The sequence below is a fragment of the Ictalurus furcatus genome, chromosome 8 (genome assembly GCF_023375685.1).
Source record: "Ictalurus furcatus strain D&B chromosome 8, Billie_1.0, whole genome shotgun sequence".
In the NCBI taxonomy this organism is placed as follows: Eukaryota; Metazoa; Chordata; class Actinopteri; order Siluriformes; family Ictaluridae; genus Ictalurus; species Ictalurus furcatus.
The window spans coordinates 8,681,675-8,698,014 of NC_071262.1; the positions used below are offsets into that span (position 1 = coordinate 8,681,675).

General features: G+C 38.9%; 1 protein-coding gene and 1 pseudogene across 1 annotated transcript; both read right to left on the minus strand.

Annotated features, from left to right (window-relative positions):
- Nucleotides 1-1,336: 1,336 nt before the first annotated feature.
- Nucleotides 1,337-4,010, minus strand: tubb4b (tubulin, beta 4B class IVb). Its single transcript, XM_053630523.1, has 4 exons — nucleotides 3,873-4,010; nucleotides 2,965-3,073; nucleotides 2,727-2,837; nucleotides 1,337-2,588 (listed from the first exon to the last, which is right to left on the minus strand). Exons 1-4 carry the CDS (start codon nucleotides 3,927-3,929, stop codon nucleotides 1,528-1,530), a joined length of 1,338 nt encoding a protein of 445 aa, XP_053486498.1. The 5' UTR covers nucleotides 3,930-4,010; the 3' UTR covers nucleotides 1,337-1,527.
- Nucleotides 4,011-6,222: 2,212 nt separating this feature from the next.
- On the minus strand, nucleotides 6,223-13,691 carry LOC128611267 (BTB/POZ domain-containing protein KCTD8-like; annotated as a pseudogene).
- Nucleotides 13,692-16,340: the final 2,649 nt, after the last annotated feature.

Below are 16,340 nucleotides of genomic sequence, written 5' to 3' on the forward strand. Positions count from 1 at the left end.
AGAGGGGTGTCCCCCTTCTCAAGTGTCGGATACTAATGTGTAAATCGTCAATCCTGCAGCGAAGAGGTATTTTATTAGGGCACCCCAGGAGTTAGGATCACCCTGGTTCCTTAAACAAAAAGCCAATAGGATTTTTTCCTTTGGCTTTTGGATTATAGCAGAAAAACTCTGTGACCAACAAGTTTATGATTCTCACGTTTCGTTCATTAAGATAAGATTCATAAGATTTTTGAAGTCTATACACTTCCCAGAAGTAAAAAGCTCATTTTAGGCTATAAACATACTACACCACGGTCGCATGACTTCAACGTCACCACCGCTACGCTTCCGGCAACTCTTTCGAGCTTTATTTACAAAAAAAACAACGCAATTGGAAAATACTATAAATTGATAAATCTACAAGTTGAGTTGCAAGAGTGCGAGTATAAACACAACGAGGCTGTAATAGAACATTTTCCTGTTCGGTGTGATGTTTAATGTCCCTGACAACCTCTGTACTCCCATTTAGCCACTTGTTAGCGACCGTCTTTTTCAAGACACGTAAAAGCTTTTTAAAAAATCTTGAGTGGGGTAAACGGGAACATATATAGCTTGTGTTAACCCAAGATCTTATTTCAGGCATTTAACCCCAAGAACCCCATTCAAAACCCCATCCCAATTGGGATGATGTCCAGTGCACAGGAAAATTAAACCACGATCACGAGAAAAGAGAAAAAGAAAAAAAAAGCGCAATAATGCATGGCCACTTAAGGCTTCCGTAGTATTTAAACCCAAGTCCAGACAAGTGAGTCCATGTAAGTAATCTTGTGCAATTCAAGGCATACTACACAAAGCCAGACAATTCTTAACTCAAACCCATAATCCACTTTGGGCACACTAACCCATGACTGCACAACTGAAGGCAGTTTTCTTAAAACCTGCTGTTTCTGGCTTGTTCTTGGTAGTTGTCCAATTTTTAATATGCATCATCTGGAAGAAACCTCAAACTTAAGCACACAATGGGCCCCTAGTTCTTTATGGATAAACAGAAAGGCAGAATTAAGCTATTAAAACCACTTTGGTGCAACACAAGTAGCTAAATAGTGCTATAGGTAACAGTAGTCAGTCTTTTCAAAATTGTGCAATGAGATTACTGTAGTTAGTCACACTAAGATACCTAACTGAACACTGTATTTGGTGGTACACCAAAATTATAAGTGAGAAAGACCTTCACTCCTTAAAATAGTTAGCAAAGGCCAATTCAACAAGTCTACCATTAGAACAGAATCATATTGGTTTTAATAGGAAAATAAGAATTGTATTAAGATTCACTGCAAGAAATACCCTGAGACCATGATTATAAATTGCATGTTTTACTAATATTAAACAAAGTTGGAAGAAACAAAATTGAGGAACAAAGAATCTGAGAAACAACTCGACAAACAACTCAACCAGGGAAGAAAGGAACAGAAAAACATGGAAAAACAAACATGTAAACAGAAAAAAGCAAACATGTGAACAGAACATGGAAAGTTACTGACAATATATTTAAGCCAGCTCCTCTTCTCCCTCCTCCTCAAACTCTCCTTCATCTTCAGCAGTTGCATCCTGGTACTGCTGGTACTCTGAAACCAGGTCATTCATGTTGCTCTCAGCCTCTGTGAACTCCATTTCATCCATACCCTCACCTGTGTACCAGTGCAGGAAAGCCTTGCGTCTGAACATGGCCGTGAACTGCTCCGAGATGCGCTTGAACAGCTCCTGGATAGCAGTGCTGTTCCCAATGAAGGTGGCGGCCATCTTCAGGCCACGGGGTGGGATGTCACACACAGCTGTCTTCACGTTGTTGGGGATCCATTCAACAAAGTAGCTGCTGTTTTTGTTCTGCACATTGAGCATCTGCTCATCCACCTCCTTCATGGACATGCGGCCACGGAAAACAGCAGCCACCGTGAGGTACCGGCCGTGGCGTGGGTCACAAGCGGCCATCATGTTCTTGGCATCGAACATCTGCTGGGTTAATTCAGGCACAGTGAGAGCACGGTATTGCTGGCTACCCCTGCTAGTCAGTGGGGCAAAACCTGGCATAAAGAAGTGCAGACGGGGGAAGGGCACCATGTTGACAGCCAGTTTGCGCAGGTCAGCATTGAGCTGCCCAGGGAACCTCAGACATGTTGTGACTCCACTCATGGTGGCAGAGACCAAGTGGTTCAAGTCACCATAGGTTGGTGTTGTGAGCTTGAGGGTGCGGAAACAGATGTCATACAGGGCTTCGTTGTCTATACAATATGTCTCGTCTGTGTTCTCTACCAGCTGGTGCACAGACAGTGTGGCATTATAAGGCTCCACCACTGTATCCGAGACTTTGGGTGAGGGGACAACGCTGAAGGTGTTCATAATGCGGTCAGGGTACTCCTCACGGATTTTGCTGATGAGCAGGGTGCCCATGCCCGAGCCAGTACCACCACCCAGCGAGTGAGTGAGCTGGAAGCCCTGGAGGCAGTCGCAACTCTCTGCCTCCTTTCGCACCACATCCAGGACAGAGTCCACCAGCTCAGCACCTTCTGTGTAGTGGCCCTTGGCCCAGTTATTACCAGCACCACTCTGGCCTGTGGAGAAGTGTTGATTACATGCAGAGTTACAGCTAGCAGGAAACAGCAGGCAAATCAAAATGAGGCACAAGACAGATATGACTGATTTACTGCTTTGCATCTGTATGCAGTTATAGAGTGCTGTGTAAAAATTACCAAAAACAAAGTTGTCAGGCCTGAAAATTTGCCCAAAAGGTCCAGACCTCACCGAGTCCATGGTACCTGGCTCCAAATCTACCAGAACAGCACGGGGGACATACTTGCCACCTGTAAGGATCCAAAAATGAACAAAAATTACAGAATATGCATTATATGTGTATTAAAAAAAAAAAGGTTATTTTTAAAAACTTTAAAAAAAATTTTTTTAAAAGTACATAACCCTGAAATACCTCACCTGTAGCTTCATTGTAGTATACATTAATTCTATCAAGTTGAAGATCACTGTCACCATGGTAACTGCCTGTAGGGTCAATCCCATGCTCGTCACTTATGACTTCCCAGAACTGAGAGCACACAAAAGTGTGTTGTTTTGTAAACAATGACAAATAACTAGTTTTACTTCAAAAGCTTAAACACAAAAGAAAGCAGACTGACAGGAAAACAGAACAAGCTTCACTCAAATCACAACTTCAAACATCAATCTGACACGCTGCTCCAACGGAGGGCGAGAGAGAGACAGACAAGTATATAAAGCCATTTTAAACCGCCGACGCAGGCTGGTCGGTCAAAACCTTTACGATGACTTTAAAAATAATAATTAAAAAAAACAAAACAATAATATATAGGCAATAAAGTTTAACCTTTTGTTATTCGGACAAAGAACGAGTGAAGTTTTTGGCCGCTGAGAGAGCTTTCCATGATCCTAACCAGATACAACCGGCCATGTTAGCTGCAGGGCGCGCGCGCACCGGCCACACCCTTCAGCAGCTGCATTGTTTAGCCGTTAGTTCATTCACAGAAACTCGCTCGTAGGGGAAAAGGTCTAAAATATTAACGGCTCACAGACATTTGGGCTTCACATCAACATTTACCAAATGTGGTTTACTAAGCCCGATGGTTAACAGTATAGTTGCTGCATTTGTTTGTTTTTTTTTTAAGTTATAAAAAGTTATAACTGAGCCTGTGATACAAAAATATGAAAATAAGTTGTTATATAAGCTAATAAAAAGACAACTGTTAAAACGAATGGGACTATTAAACAATCAACAGGAGCTCAAACAGCCTGAGGCCTTCACACAGTCTGGGAGACAGGAAATGAAAACCTGTGAATGTGTGTTGAAAAGACAATCTTTCACGTCTTACCTTGGCACCAATTTGGTTACCGCACTGTCCTGCTTGCAAATGAACAATTTCCCTCATTCTGCACGCTGTAAAACAAATAACGCAACTGAAAGAAATCTCGTCTGACTCTACACTACGACAATGAAACTGTAATTTGAGAAGTACTTCTATTTATTCGGTCTGCTGAAATAGCCAAAGCGTTCCCATTGGTCACGTTATGTCATGCGCCCGCCTCCCCGACGATTTAATTGGTGGAGGCTTGTCGCGAGGCCACCGAGAAATCTATGACTATTGGCTGATGCAGCGTACACTCAATTGTGATTGGCAGATATTGTTGCAACCAATTTTTTATTTTTTTTTTAAATGCTTGTCTTTATTTTACAGGTCAGTTGGAGTTTATAACGGTTCTCCTCAGCGGTAAAAAAAAAAAAAAAAAAAAAAAAAAAAACATTCAGAGGGTCCCTGAAACATAGCCAGGGGGTTTAAAGTTATTTACAGCGGTGCACATCACCATCCATTATTATCAAAGTTATTACATTTATTATTGAGTTCTTCTGTCATGTTCGACTGGTCACTTGTGTTAGGTTTAATCCAAAGTCAAAAAATAAGTAGCTTGTAAATAATGTCAGCTTGGACCTAATGTGTTCTGCAGCAAAAAACTGAAGAATATAAGACTCTGGCTCCAAGAAATATCATTTTTTAAATACATTTAAACTATTTTCAATGTTCAAGATTTAAAAATACTTAAAATATCTCCATGTCTCCACACTATTCAAAACATAATGTTTAACATGTTCAACATGGACACTTCTGAGACAAAATAAAACAAGATTTTTCATGTATAAATGATCATTAATGTCTGATATTGAATCTACAAATATCCTTACACCATAACGCCAAACTGGGTTTTGTTCAGTACCACCCAATGCCAAGCTACTGCTTTCTAAATGTAAACTTCATAAAAAAAATAATATGAGATGTTTCACTGGTACTCGGGTGTAGTACAAACTGTTTACCAAAATAATATTTTTTCTTTCGCAGAGAAATAAGTAAAAAGACATGCATGATTGCCATGCAAGAGGATTAATAAAAATCCATTGAAGTCAACTGATTCCAAACCTCTTATTTCCATCCCTTCTTTCTGTACGTTTGCTGAATACAAATGCTGCAGGTAAAGTAAGTGTAATTCTTTCTTTTCCTTGTTTTAGGATCATTGTGTGAACTCCAATTAACTGTCCCTCAATTAACTTGAGCAATTTGTTTGATTTGATCCAGGCCATCTTTCTCAAATTTTCATACATACACTTCCTCTTAGAAATATATTTCTTCTTTGCTTTATGATAACTAGGAATGCTCACTGGTAACCTGCCAGTCTGCATTGCTGAGTATGTGCTGCTGCTTGCCTGTGTTCTGAATCTCAGAAAAATGCTTTCAAACATGAACTGCATTCACAAGATTTCTATGCTGATGTGTAGTTTTTATACAAATACATATTGTATAATGAGTTCCTACAAGAAAACTGACCATCTAAATATTTTCAATGAACAAGATCAACCTAATGAAATGTTACAATATACAAATAGTACTTTTCTTATTCATTAGACAAAATGACTGGACTATACACATTAATCTTAACACATGTGAACCAGTCAATGCATATTCCAATATGATATAAACACCAAGCATGTCTGTGAATATATGTGTCTAGATTGCTGATGATAAAGAAGTCCTGATAAAATTACTATACAGGGATTAGTTTATTTTTCATTCATGGTTTGTTCTGAAAGGAAACAATATTTTGGGTTCTTGCTCCAGCATTTCTTGCCCCCTCTTGAGTTGGAAACCAGTTAGAACAAAAAAAAGAATGGTTAATAATAATGATTTATAATTTTATTTATTTATTTATTTATTTATTTATTTTTACATATTCTTTACGTATTATAGTTCATGTACTTATTTTGTTCACTTGAGCATCCCTTTTGTTTGCAGTTTGATTGTGGCTTGTAGAAAAAAATGTTTTCTACACAGATTTTCCTGCCATCATCCCATCTATGAAAACCCTGTTATCGTGTCTGTCTAATGTCATGTCTTTATGTAGTCAGGTGTGAATTAAGTAACAAATTATTTTAGCCTTATTGCAAAAATATTTGGGATATACTTTCTTCAAATCAGACTGGTATTGAAAGCTAAAGTTATTAACTCATTAAGCACTGAAAATAACGTTAACTGTGGAACAATTTAGAGTGATGATGTCTGCATTTTCAATTACACTCAATTAAAAATGTAGTCCATTTTCAGTTTTCATTTTCATTCCTGTAACATTTCTAATCCTTGTTAGTATATTGACATAGACTGATGTGGCAGTGTGAGGTCATGTGAAGTGTGAGTCGGTGATGAAGCAGCAACAAAAGGAGTGGTGGAGGTTAAAGGTTGTGATGGGCCTGATGGTGCAGCTTCTGCAGGTAATAGTTGTATCTACACAGTTTATTGCACTAACTGGACATAAGAGACCATCATGCAAGAGAAAACATGGAATTCTTATTGAAATGCACAATGAAAAATGTAGTTAAAAAAAAAAACCCAGTATAAACCGTAAGTTAGAGAATCATAGAGTGGATTATAGCTTTTTGTTGGGATTAGTGCAGCTATTTGACTGCTGTTGTGAGGAATACTAAAGGTGTCTTACACAGATCTCTAGTGATAACACTCAGGGGGACATCTGGTAGCACTTCCTTCATCTGATGTGCCATCCGCACCACTCTAGGATCCTCTGCCCCAGCGCTCGAGCCCAGAAAACCCTGTACCACAGTACGAGGTCCGGCCCCCAAATCTATGTGGGAAAACAGTATGTTTTATAATAAAAAGTTTTCGCCACTGAGTGTGTACACTGTATAAAAGCTTTACTCAGTATACAATATCTTAGCTCATAAATTTCAGTACAGTTTCAGTACTCTATCCAGTTTCTCCCAACTGAACCTGTACTTACCCCGGTGTGTGGTGTGGGAAACTGTGTGTCTTTCTTTTGATGTGCTCAGCTTTGTCTGCTTTGGTGATCTGTGTTGAAACAACACCGATCTCGTTGGCCAGAAGCTGAAGACAAAAACAATAGATAAAACACGATCAAACCTAGACAGGGGGTTTAATTTGTCCAAGTTTTCATTTGATGTATTAGATCTGGAATAACTGGAAAACAAAACAAAACAATCATGGTAAACATGTTTGGAGATTAAAAAAATAATAATCTGTGGGATATTTTAGTGAGTTGAAGAATTGTATATGATAAATTTATAGAATGAAGAACAGTAAAATGGTTCTAATAATCCTAAGAAGAAATTAATTTCAAACAGGGATTTTGCTAACTGTTATTTTGTCTTTATTTTGTTAATGTCTATTATTCTTTCCTGTCTGTTTGTTGTTGCTTGTAACTGATCAAGGAGCTTAAAATCAACTTGCTGAAGGGATACTGCCCCCTAGGACTCCACCTGCCAGCTGTCTCTGCTTTAGTGTTGACCTTTAAACAGACACAGTCATAACTAAATAACATGATGGTGTATAAAAACAAGCACGGAACATTTTCTGTTGTGGAAAAAACACAACAGGGCTTGCAAGTGTATGCCAACTGATCCAGTGACCTTCATCAACTCTCACATCATTCCACTCTGTCACTTATTATCACCATGTCTCCAAGCTACTATAAATATATTTATAATGAGGCAGTCACTGATTGCTGTCGGGATTTGTTTCTGACACAAATTCTTTCTGTCTACACACCCCTGTTAAAACGTAAAACACTTTTGTGGTGTAATTTTTTTTTTTTAATGAACATATAAATATAAACTGACAAACAGTAAGAAATGTTTTGGGGAAGGAAAACAAAAAACTTCCAATACCCAGCTTGCATAAATATGCACACCCTTTTATAAATGGGAACGTGGATATGCTCAGAATCAACCAATCACATTCAGACTCATGTTACAAATTAATTAGTATACACCTTCCATCAGTTAAAGTGAGGGATTACACCCAAATAAAGTACCACTGCTCCAACAGGATTTTGGTAACATCTATCTGGAAAAGCCATGGACTGCAAAGAGCTTACAAAGCAGGTACAGGATCTCGTTGTTGAAAAATATCAGGAGGTTTACAAAAAATGTCCAAGGCATCGGAACACTGTAAAGACAATAATCAACAAGTGTAGAAAATATGGCACGACAGTGACACTACTAAGAATAGGTCCTTACTCTAAAATTAATGAGATCAGGAGAAAACTGGTCAGGGAGGCTGCCAAGAGGCCTAGAGCAACATTAAAAGAATTGCAGCAACTTCTGGCAAGTACTGGTTGCTCCCTACACGTGACAACAATCTCCCAAATTATTCATATCTCTGGGCTATGGGGTAGGGTGGCAAGATGGAAGCCTTTGTTAACCAGAAATAAATAAATAAAAATACATCCAATCTCCCAAAACTGTGTGGAATAACGTGTTATTGTCTGATGAGACCAAAGTTGAACTTTTTGGCTATAACACCAAAAGATTTGTTTTGTGTCACACAAAAACAAAGCACATCACCAAAAGAACACCATCCCCATGGGGAAGCATGGTGGTGGCAGCATCATACTTTTGGGACCGTTTTTCTTCAGCTGGAACTGGGGCTTTAATCAGGGTGAAGGGAATAATGAATAGATCCAAATACCTGTCAATTGTGCAAAACCTTAAGGCTTCTTCTAAAACTCTTACAATGAACAGGAATTTCACCTTTCATCTTGACAATGACCCAAAGCAACCCTCCAGATCAACAAAAAAATGGCTTCACCAAAACAAGATCAAGGGTTTGGAATGGCTGACCAGACCTCAATACAATCAATTTGACAGAGTTAGGGTGCTTTTGCAAGGAAGAATGGCAAAAATATTGCTACATCAAGCTGTACCAAACTGATTGACTCTTACCCAAAAGATTGAATGCTGTGATAAAATCTAAAGGTGCTTCAACTAAGTACAACCCCAATTCTGAAAAAGTTGGGACAGTATGGAAAATGCAAAAACCAAAAAGAGTCATTTAAAAAATTCAGTTCACCCCATACTATATTGAGAACACATTATTAACACATTATTTGATCTTTAACTTTGTGCATTTAATTAATTTTTTTAAATGTTATTTATCATTTAAAATCTGATGACTGCATCACACTCCAAAAAGTGTATAGAATATCATTATCAGAATATCATAGAAAAGTAAATTTTTTCCCATAATTTAATTCAAAATGTGGAACTTTCATATATTCTACATTCATTACACATAAGGCGAAATATTTCAAGCCTTTTTTTTATTTTAATATGGATGATTACGGCTTACAGCTCATGGAAATCAAAAATCCAGTATCTCAAAATATTACACAATGGCCGTTTTGTCCAGAAACTATTTGAAATGTTGACTTGTCGGACCACAAAACATGATTCCACTGTGCTACTGTCCATCTGATGAGACCGAGCCCAGAGAAGGGGGTGCGCTTCTGGACAGTGTTGATGTATGGCTTCTGCTTTGCATAGTAAAGCATTAACTTGCATATGTGGATGCAGTGGCGAATGGTATTGACTCACAAAGGTTTACCAAAGTATTCCCGAGCCCATGTCAGGATATCTATTACAGACTCATGACGGTTTTTAAGACAGTGATGTTTGAAGGATCAGAAATCACGCGCATTCAGAAGTGGTTTTCGGCCTTTCCCTTTACGCACTGAGATTTGACTGTATTCCTTGAGATAATCTTTTAAATAATCTTTTAAATTATATTGTGCACTGTAGAAGGTGAAATGCCCAAAAATCTACCAATTTGTCTTTGAGGAATGTTATTCTCAAAGTGTTGGATTATTCACTGACTCATCTGTTGGCAGATTTGGCGAGCCTCAATCCATCCTTGCACTTGAAGAACTAGGCCTTTTTTGGAGGCTCCTTATATACTATGATTAGACGATTGCCTCACTACACTTTTATCTTCAAAAAACTATGCTAGTCAAAGTGTATTTACAAATCAATCCTCTTTGTTTTTTTAAAAGCATTTTCCATACTGTCCCAACTTTTTTTCTGTATAGGTTGTACGTATGTATGTATGTATGTATGTATGTATGAATGTATGAATGAATGAATGAGTGAATGAATTAATAAATTTTTCCTTTTTCATTAAAAAATTGTGAGGATGCAGGTCAATATAAACATGAAGAAATATGAGAGGTAAAAGAAAACTGTGTGTTGTGTGTCTCACTGAACCTGCACAAAAGCTGCAAAAAGTAGTCTTGAGTAGGTTATGAATGACAAGCACTTGAACATTACACCAGCATGTACCTGCTCTATTGTGCACTTCATACCTGTTACTCAACTCTGCTTTAACTGCATACCATGCTAAATACCTCTACTGTGGAGAAAACAATACACCACCTTTGTCCAGAACAGCATACCAGTATAGTAAATAGTGTGCTGCACAGACATAGATGGGAGGCTAAGGGCCCAATTTAAACATTTTCACTTAGGGGTGTACTCACTTTTGTTGCCAGCGGTTTAGACATTAATGGCTGTGTGTTGAGTTATTTTGAGGGGACAGCAAATGTACACTGTTATACAAGCTGTACACTCACTACTTTACATTGTAGCAAAGTGTCATTTCTTCAGTGTTGTCACATTAAAAGATATAATCAAATATTTACAAAAATGTGAGGGGTGTACTCACTTTTGTGAGATACTGTATCTGTTCCTATACTTTTGCTCACCTACAAATTGAGTGGTCTGATACAAAAGGTTCTATATTTTATGTTGTTTAACACATAGATGTAAATAACAGGAAATAAAAGCTGAAATCCTAAACTCTCATCTCATATCCATCTTTTGATCTCAAACCCAAATGTCCTTGGTGTATAGCAAAAACAAATTAACTGGCCTTGCCGTTCCAATAGTTTCAGAGGTGACTGTATATTCACTACAGTATATACAAATGTGTTTGATAATTTAAGCCCTTGATGCCACAGGCTTGAATGAATTAATGTAGATACAAGGCCAAATTATGTGAGAAATATCTGAGAAAAAAAATAAAGCAAGATAGGCACAATGGAGAGAGGTTAGACAGAATGATTTCTCTCTATAAAGGAGCAAAAAGATATTTGTGAAAAGGGTTGAAAAAGTGACTGAATAAGAGAGGAAGAGAGAGACACTGATGTTAGACAGAAGGATTTCTGTTACTTACTACAAAAAATTTCCTCAGTGTAGTTACTCCAAATCTTATTGTGTTTGTATAGTGGTTAACAAAGGCAGATGTCCCTGTGGAATTGGCAAGCCACCATGTGAAAGCTGGTCTCAGTCACTCTGTCAAAGGCAGCCCTGATTTTTCCCCTGGCCACACACCATACCGTCAGCTCCCCTTTCCTACTGATTATTCTCCCACCAGTCCAGTTTATCCTCAATAAAATTAATTATTTCTTATGCTTTGTCTGCCTTGTGTTTTTTTTCTTATCCAATACACATCCAACAGTCTAGGTAGGTGAACTTCAGGTAGAGGTGTACTCAGGAAGAAGTGTACTTCTTGGGTCGCCGGTCTAGCTTATAGGTCTTGTTCAGACATTCACTGAATACCTTTTTGGTCAGGGGGATGTGTCCACACTCCATGATCCTTGCCAAACACTGAACTTGGCATCTACTTGTTTATCCCTCACTGTGGTATACGGTAGCCAAGGGTTATGAACCCTGACCTCTTTTCCAGGTTTGGGGTGCATTCAGGCAGCTTGCTGTTCTGAGAGCTCTCCTCAATGTCACTGTTGCAGCGCTCATCATTGAGCAAGCTGGGCAATACGTGGTGGCCCCAGAAGCCTCACAACAGCTCATTCAGCTGGAAGTGCTTGGCCTCATGCTGCAGGCATTTGTGCTCAGGGAAGTGAAGTGCTCAGGCAGCAATGAGTGCCGGTCATGTAGGAAGTCCAGGACAAAGCAAAACAGGAAACTATCACTTCTTGTACATCACAGCTTGCACTAGCAAATACCATTCTCCCTGTGCTACCCTACACTTCTTGTACATCAAGAATCCCATCCTATAAAGTCAGCTGAGGAAACATGGAAAAGAAGCATGAAACAAATAAAAGAGAGGGAGAGAGAGAGTCTTTTAATCAAATTATCAAACCATTAAGTAAAAAAAGAAAAAAAAAAGAAATAAAAAATAAAGAACTGTGTTTGAATGTACTATGTATCCCAATGTCTCAGATTTTCATTCAGGTCTATGCCCATCAACAAACTTCAGTATCTGCTTTCGGAGCCTCTGCATATTACATTATCCAGCCAAATCTTACCTGCAGAGACCATGATGCGGAGCACAATTAATGAACATGCTAATACTGCAAGCCAAGTGGAAACAGGGACAGGGCAGAACAGATTCAAGAATTCAACAATAATGTGCTATCAGTCAATTTATCCGAGATTACAAACAATTACTGGTTCAAGTTAAATTTTTTTTTTACTGATTATAAAACTTATAATTTTGCTTGTATTTTTCTCATTTGTAAGTCGCTTTGGATAAAAGAGTCCGCTAAGTGAATAAATGTAAATGTAAATGTAAAATTCTATTTTTGTCATTCTCTATTTTATTTTTTACCACACTAGGCATATTTCTTTACACTTAAAAATAAAATTATGCAATACTCTTACTGTGTCCTCATTTCAAAATCATAAAGGGAAACATCTGTTACACCAACCTGTGCCCAATCCATCCTTGGCACTATTTGATCAACTGATAGCATTCACAAATCTTAGATGGCGACAGAACACATGGGCATTAGTCAGAGTGAAGTCATCAACACAGATTGTGCCTCACTTGCTGTTATAGAAGCTCTCCACTCGGCCCTCGTTGTGTTTGCGTGGGTAAGCTTTAGTTTTCCAGATTGAGGAGAGACAGTCTGACACAAGCAGGAGGGGAGCCACATATCAGCACTACATCCCAAGCACTCACCATGGTCTAAAGTCAGAAAGAGAAACAAGGACAGAAACATTTTGACATGAACTGAGTGTCCCTTGCACATGAATACTCCTTCTGCACTGATGATGTAAACAAGAAATGACCTTCGAGGGACGTGGAATCCACATTTCTTACCTTTGATATAAAGATGTTTCTTGTGGAGACACTTGCTTGACATGGTTTCCATGAGTTTCCATGGATGGTGAGTAGACCAGGATGTCATCGTTAAGAAGACACTGGACGACAGCAGGCACACAGGTGAGCCCATATGGCATTATGCACTACTCAGAGTGACAGAACGTGTTGCTAAACATTGTTTTTCATTCCTTGTCTTTCTTGATGCGCATGAGGTTGTGCACATTGTGCAAATACAACTTGAACATTTGGGCTTTTCTGAGCTGTTCAAGGACTGATGGGATTAGTGGTAGAGGGAAGCTATACTTAATTGTGATCTGGTTCTTGCATGTAACATCAATATTTGAAAAGATGCTTACAAATTTTAAAGTTTTACCCAAATTTTTATTTCCAGCTCCTACATAACACGCAGAGACAGTGTGTGCTGGATTGATTTGTATCAGCAATAAAAGGAGTCAGAGGCAAGGTGGTCCCCTGCTAAAAGTTACCCTCCATTATGACCTCGTTGAATGTTTTCCCATTTGAGTCTGGCCAGAATGCTAAACCCAGCCATGCTCATGTCTTTCTTTCTCCCCCTCATTGCTCCCAGTGTGGGAATGATATAACGACACGGGACTTGCCCCTTTCCAGGCCATCATGCCTCCTGAACAGAGGATCTCCCATCTCAGCTTTCTTCATTCTCATCTCCCTGCTGAGGGCAATGCACTGGCCATACTCCATTACCCCACTAAGCAGGAAGTTTGCCTCATGAGCACTGCTTCCAGCAGGCAGGTTAATGTCAATGATTTGGTCCCAGATTCATAAAAGCACTAATGCATACTTCCTTAGAGCTTGAGACCTGTGAGAGGGTCAGCCCCATGCTTTAACTTCAAATGTAAACAGCGGTGAGAGTGTGGCACACACAATGGAGTGGGAGAATGCTGATTGAATGAGATTGGATGTGTGAAAGGAGGATAATCATCTGGCGTAGAAGCGGTGATCACATTCAGTCATATGATCACACAGAGAGCCTGAACTGGGTTGCTTTTCTCTCTCCTTTTGCTGGCAGGATTATGCCATCTTCTGCATATAAACCTCTGACTTATTAGAACGAACTTACACCTCCTCCACCTCCCTCCACCTGATTAAAAGTTTAGAAAATTAGCGCATCAGTTGAATTAAGTATGTAAGAGTGGGGAAATAATGAACAGTGCAGGGAGAAGAGTGCTTAGTTAAAATCACTACAGTATCAGAAGGAGAACAAGACAGAAAATATATAGAGATACCTTCAAAACCTTTTAATTTTACAACAATAATAACAACAATACCTTTCTGATGCCAAAGACAAACTGGCTATTAAGGAGATGTCAGGCCATAAGTCAATAACTCATACCAAGACACCTGGTGCGCATGTATACACATGAAACTTCAGGTCAAATTTCATGCTAGCTGTCTTTGTCTATAGATAGTTATAGATTATAGATAGAGTCAACATGCTGGTTATGTTCCAGCAGGAGCCCTACGGGAATCATTTCACCTGATCAGTCAACATATTCTCAATTCCAAAGCAGTTACTGACCACTTGTGTTACTGCTAATAACCATACCAACGGTGTACTGAGTATTGCAATCGACTTGGTATAATTACCACTCTGTGAATGAACACAGCCAGAGGAAATGAGGTAGTGATTAGCACTGTAAAAGCCAAGCTGCTTGTTATCAGACAGGGTAGAATTCCTAATGTGACTCTGATAAATGACATTGACGTTATCAGTTTGGCCAAGTAGCTGATGAGTAGAAATAAACCTACTACAAGAAAGCTCTTACAGAGTTCGTAGCTGAATTTCACTCCATATGGGATTGTTTAAGTCTCTGTTATGGATTATCTGTGATACACTGATTCTCCTATGTGGCAGGGGTTGCTGCTAAATAAGTACATTGAAACATGTAAGTTTTAACTCTATGACAATTGAACATAAAGCATATTATTTAGTAACTACTAAGAATAATTCAGTAATGATGGTGAAACTGATGGGAAAGGTAATGACTGTTCTGATTGTCATGTCAGTGGAATGGGTGCCACACTCACAGAACACAACTTGGCCTCCAAACATGGCCACCGCAAACACAATGTCCACTAACTCTGTCACGTTCAAGCTCACCATCAGTCTGATCACACACATACCTGTACAATCAATCAACAATCAAGCCTCCGACATTTCCCATAACAACAGAAGCTTGCAGAGATTCAGCTACTGTTATCTGCATTAGATCAATATGTAGTATTGCTGATAATCAGATATGTATTATAATTCATACAGTACATGAAGTTTGATAGGTGTTAGTCTCAACCCACCAATTGCTTCTGGAAGTTTAAGGAGTTAGAAAGTCGTGGAACTGAGGAAACCAGCATGAATTGATGAGAAATTGTGAGAGAATATGAGTGTGTTGATCTCTCTGGGAGTCATTAGTGAGACACAATGTTTACTGTGTTACCTGGTTACAAGGCTCAGGTAGGGGACTGGTTCATGTTATGATTGTTGCTTAATTCTCTTACAAGTTAATTGTAAAAGATCTCGGCAGTTTTTACTGACATGGAAGCTCGGACAATGATTTAATTGTTTGTATAACATAAGTGTTATTTCATCTTAGACTCAGGTCCAAACCTGGTTCAGTCTAATACACTTGTAATTATCAATGTCGATTAGATGGAGCTGTGGTATATTAGGGGTGTGTGTGTGTGTGTGTGTGTGTGTGTGTTGTAATGGATTGACAGAAACAATGTGAGAAGCACAGCTAATTTGTCTAAATTTCTCCAGAGAATATCAAATTGCATGCCTGTTTTTATCAATCCTGTGTCAGAACATGAATAGGAACCTGACAACACACCAGTTTTGTGGCGCAGGCTGTAATTTTACCTGACTCCTACAAACAGACCTTAATGTACAGAAATCTACTATATTAATCAGGAATTTCCTAATTTATATCGGTGCTTTTTCTGAGGATTTATTATTGCACTGATGTACCTCTAGTCCTTTAAAAGGCAGAGCCATTTGGTTGCTCCTCCCCCTGAACTGTGAATGATGTCATTGTGGCTTCCCCAGACCATGGACAAATAATGTGAAGCCTCTCAGTGAGGCTTTACTCTCTCCCTCTCCCTCTCCCTGTGCCTGTCTTCCTCTCTGGTTCTCACTCCTTTGCTTTCTATCTTGAGTTGCTGCAGCTGAAGCAACTTGACTGCTCTCCATCTAGCTCTCTATCTTTCGGTCTCTGAGACTTTCTGACCCCAAGACGCAACTTGGATCCTTGGAGATTTTTTTGGCCATTCGAACCATTCACTTCACAGTGCATTGAGACAATATAGACACACATCCAATTGCAGGTTGATTCA

Excerpts from the sequence above, each read along its gene's own strand:
- tubb4b (XM_053630523.1), bottom strand. The coding sequence starts at position 3,929 with ATGAGGGAAATTGTTCATTTGCAAGCAGGACAGTGCGGTAACCAAATT. Across the intron at positions 3,074-3,872 it reads GTAACCAAATTGGTGCCAAG|TTCTGGGAAGTCATAAGTGA; the intron begins GTAAGACGTGAA and ends GTGTGCTCTCAG. Across the intron at positions 2,589-2,726 it reads GCCTGACAACTTTGTTTTTG|GCCAGAGTGGTGCTGGTAAT; the intron begins GTAATTTTTACA and ends ACTTCTCCACAG.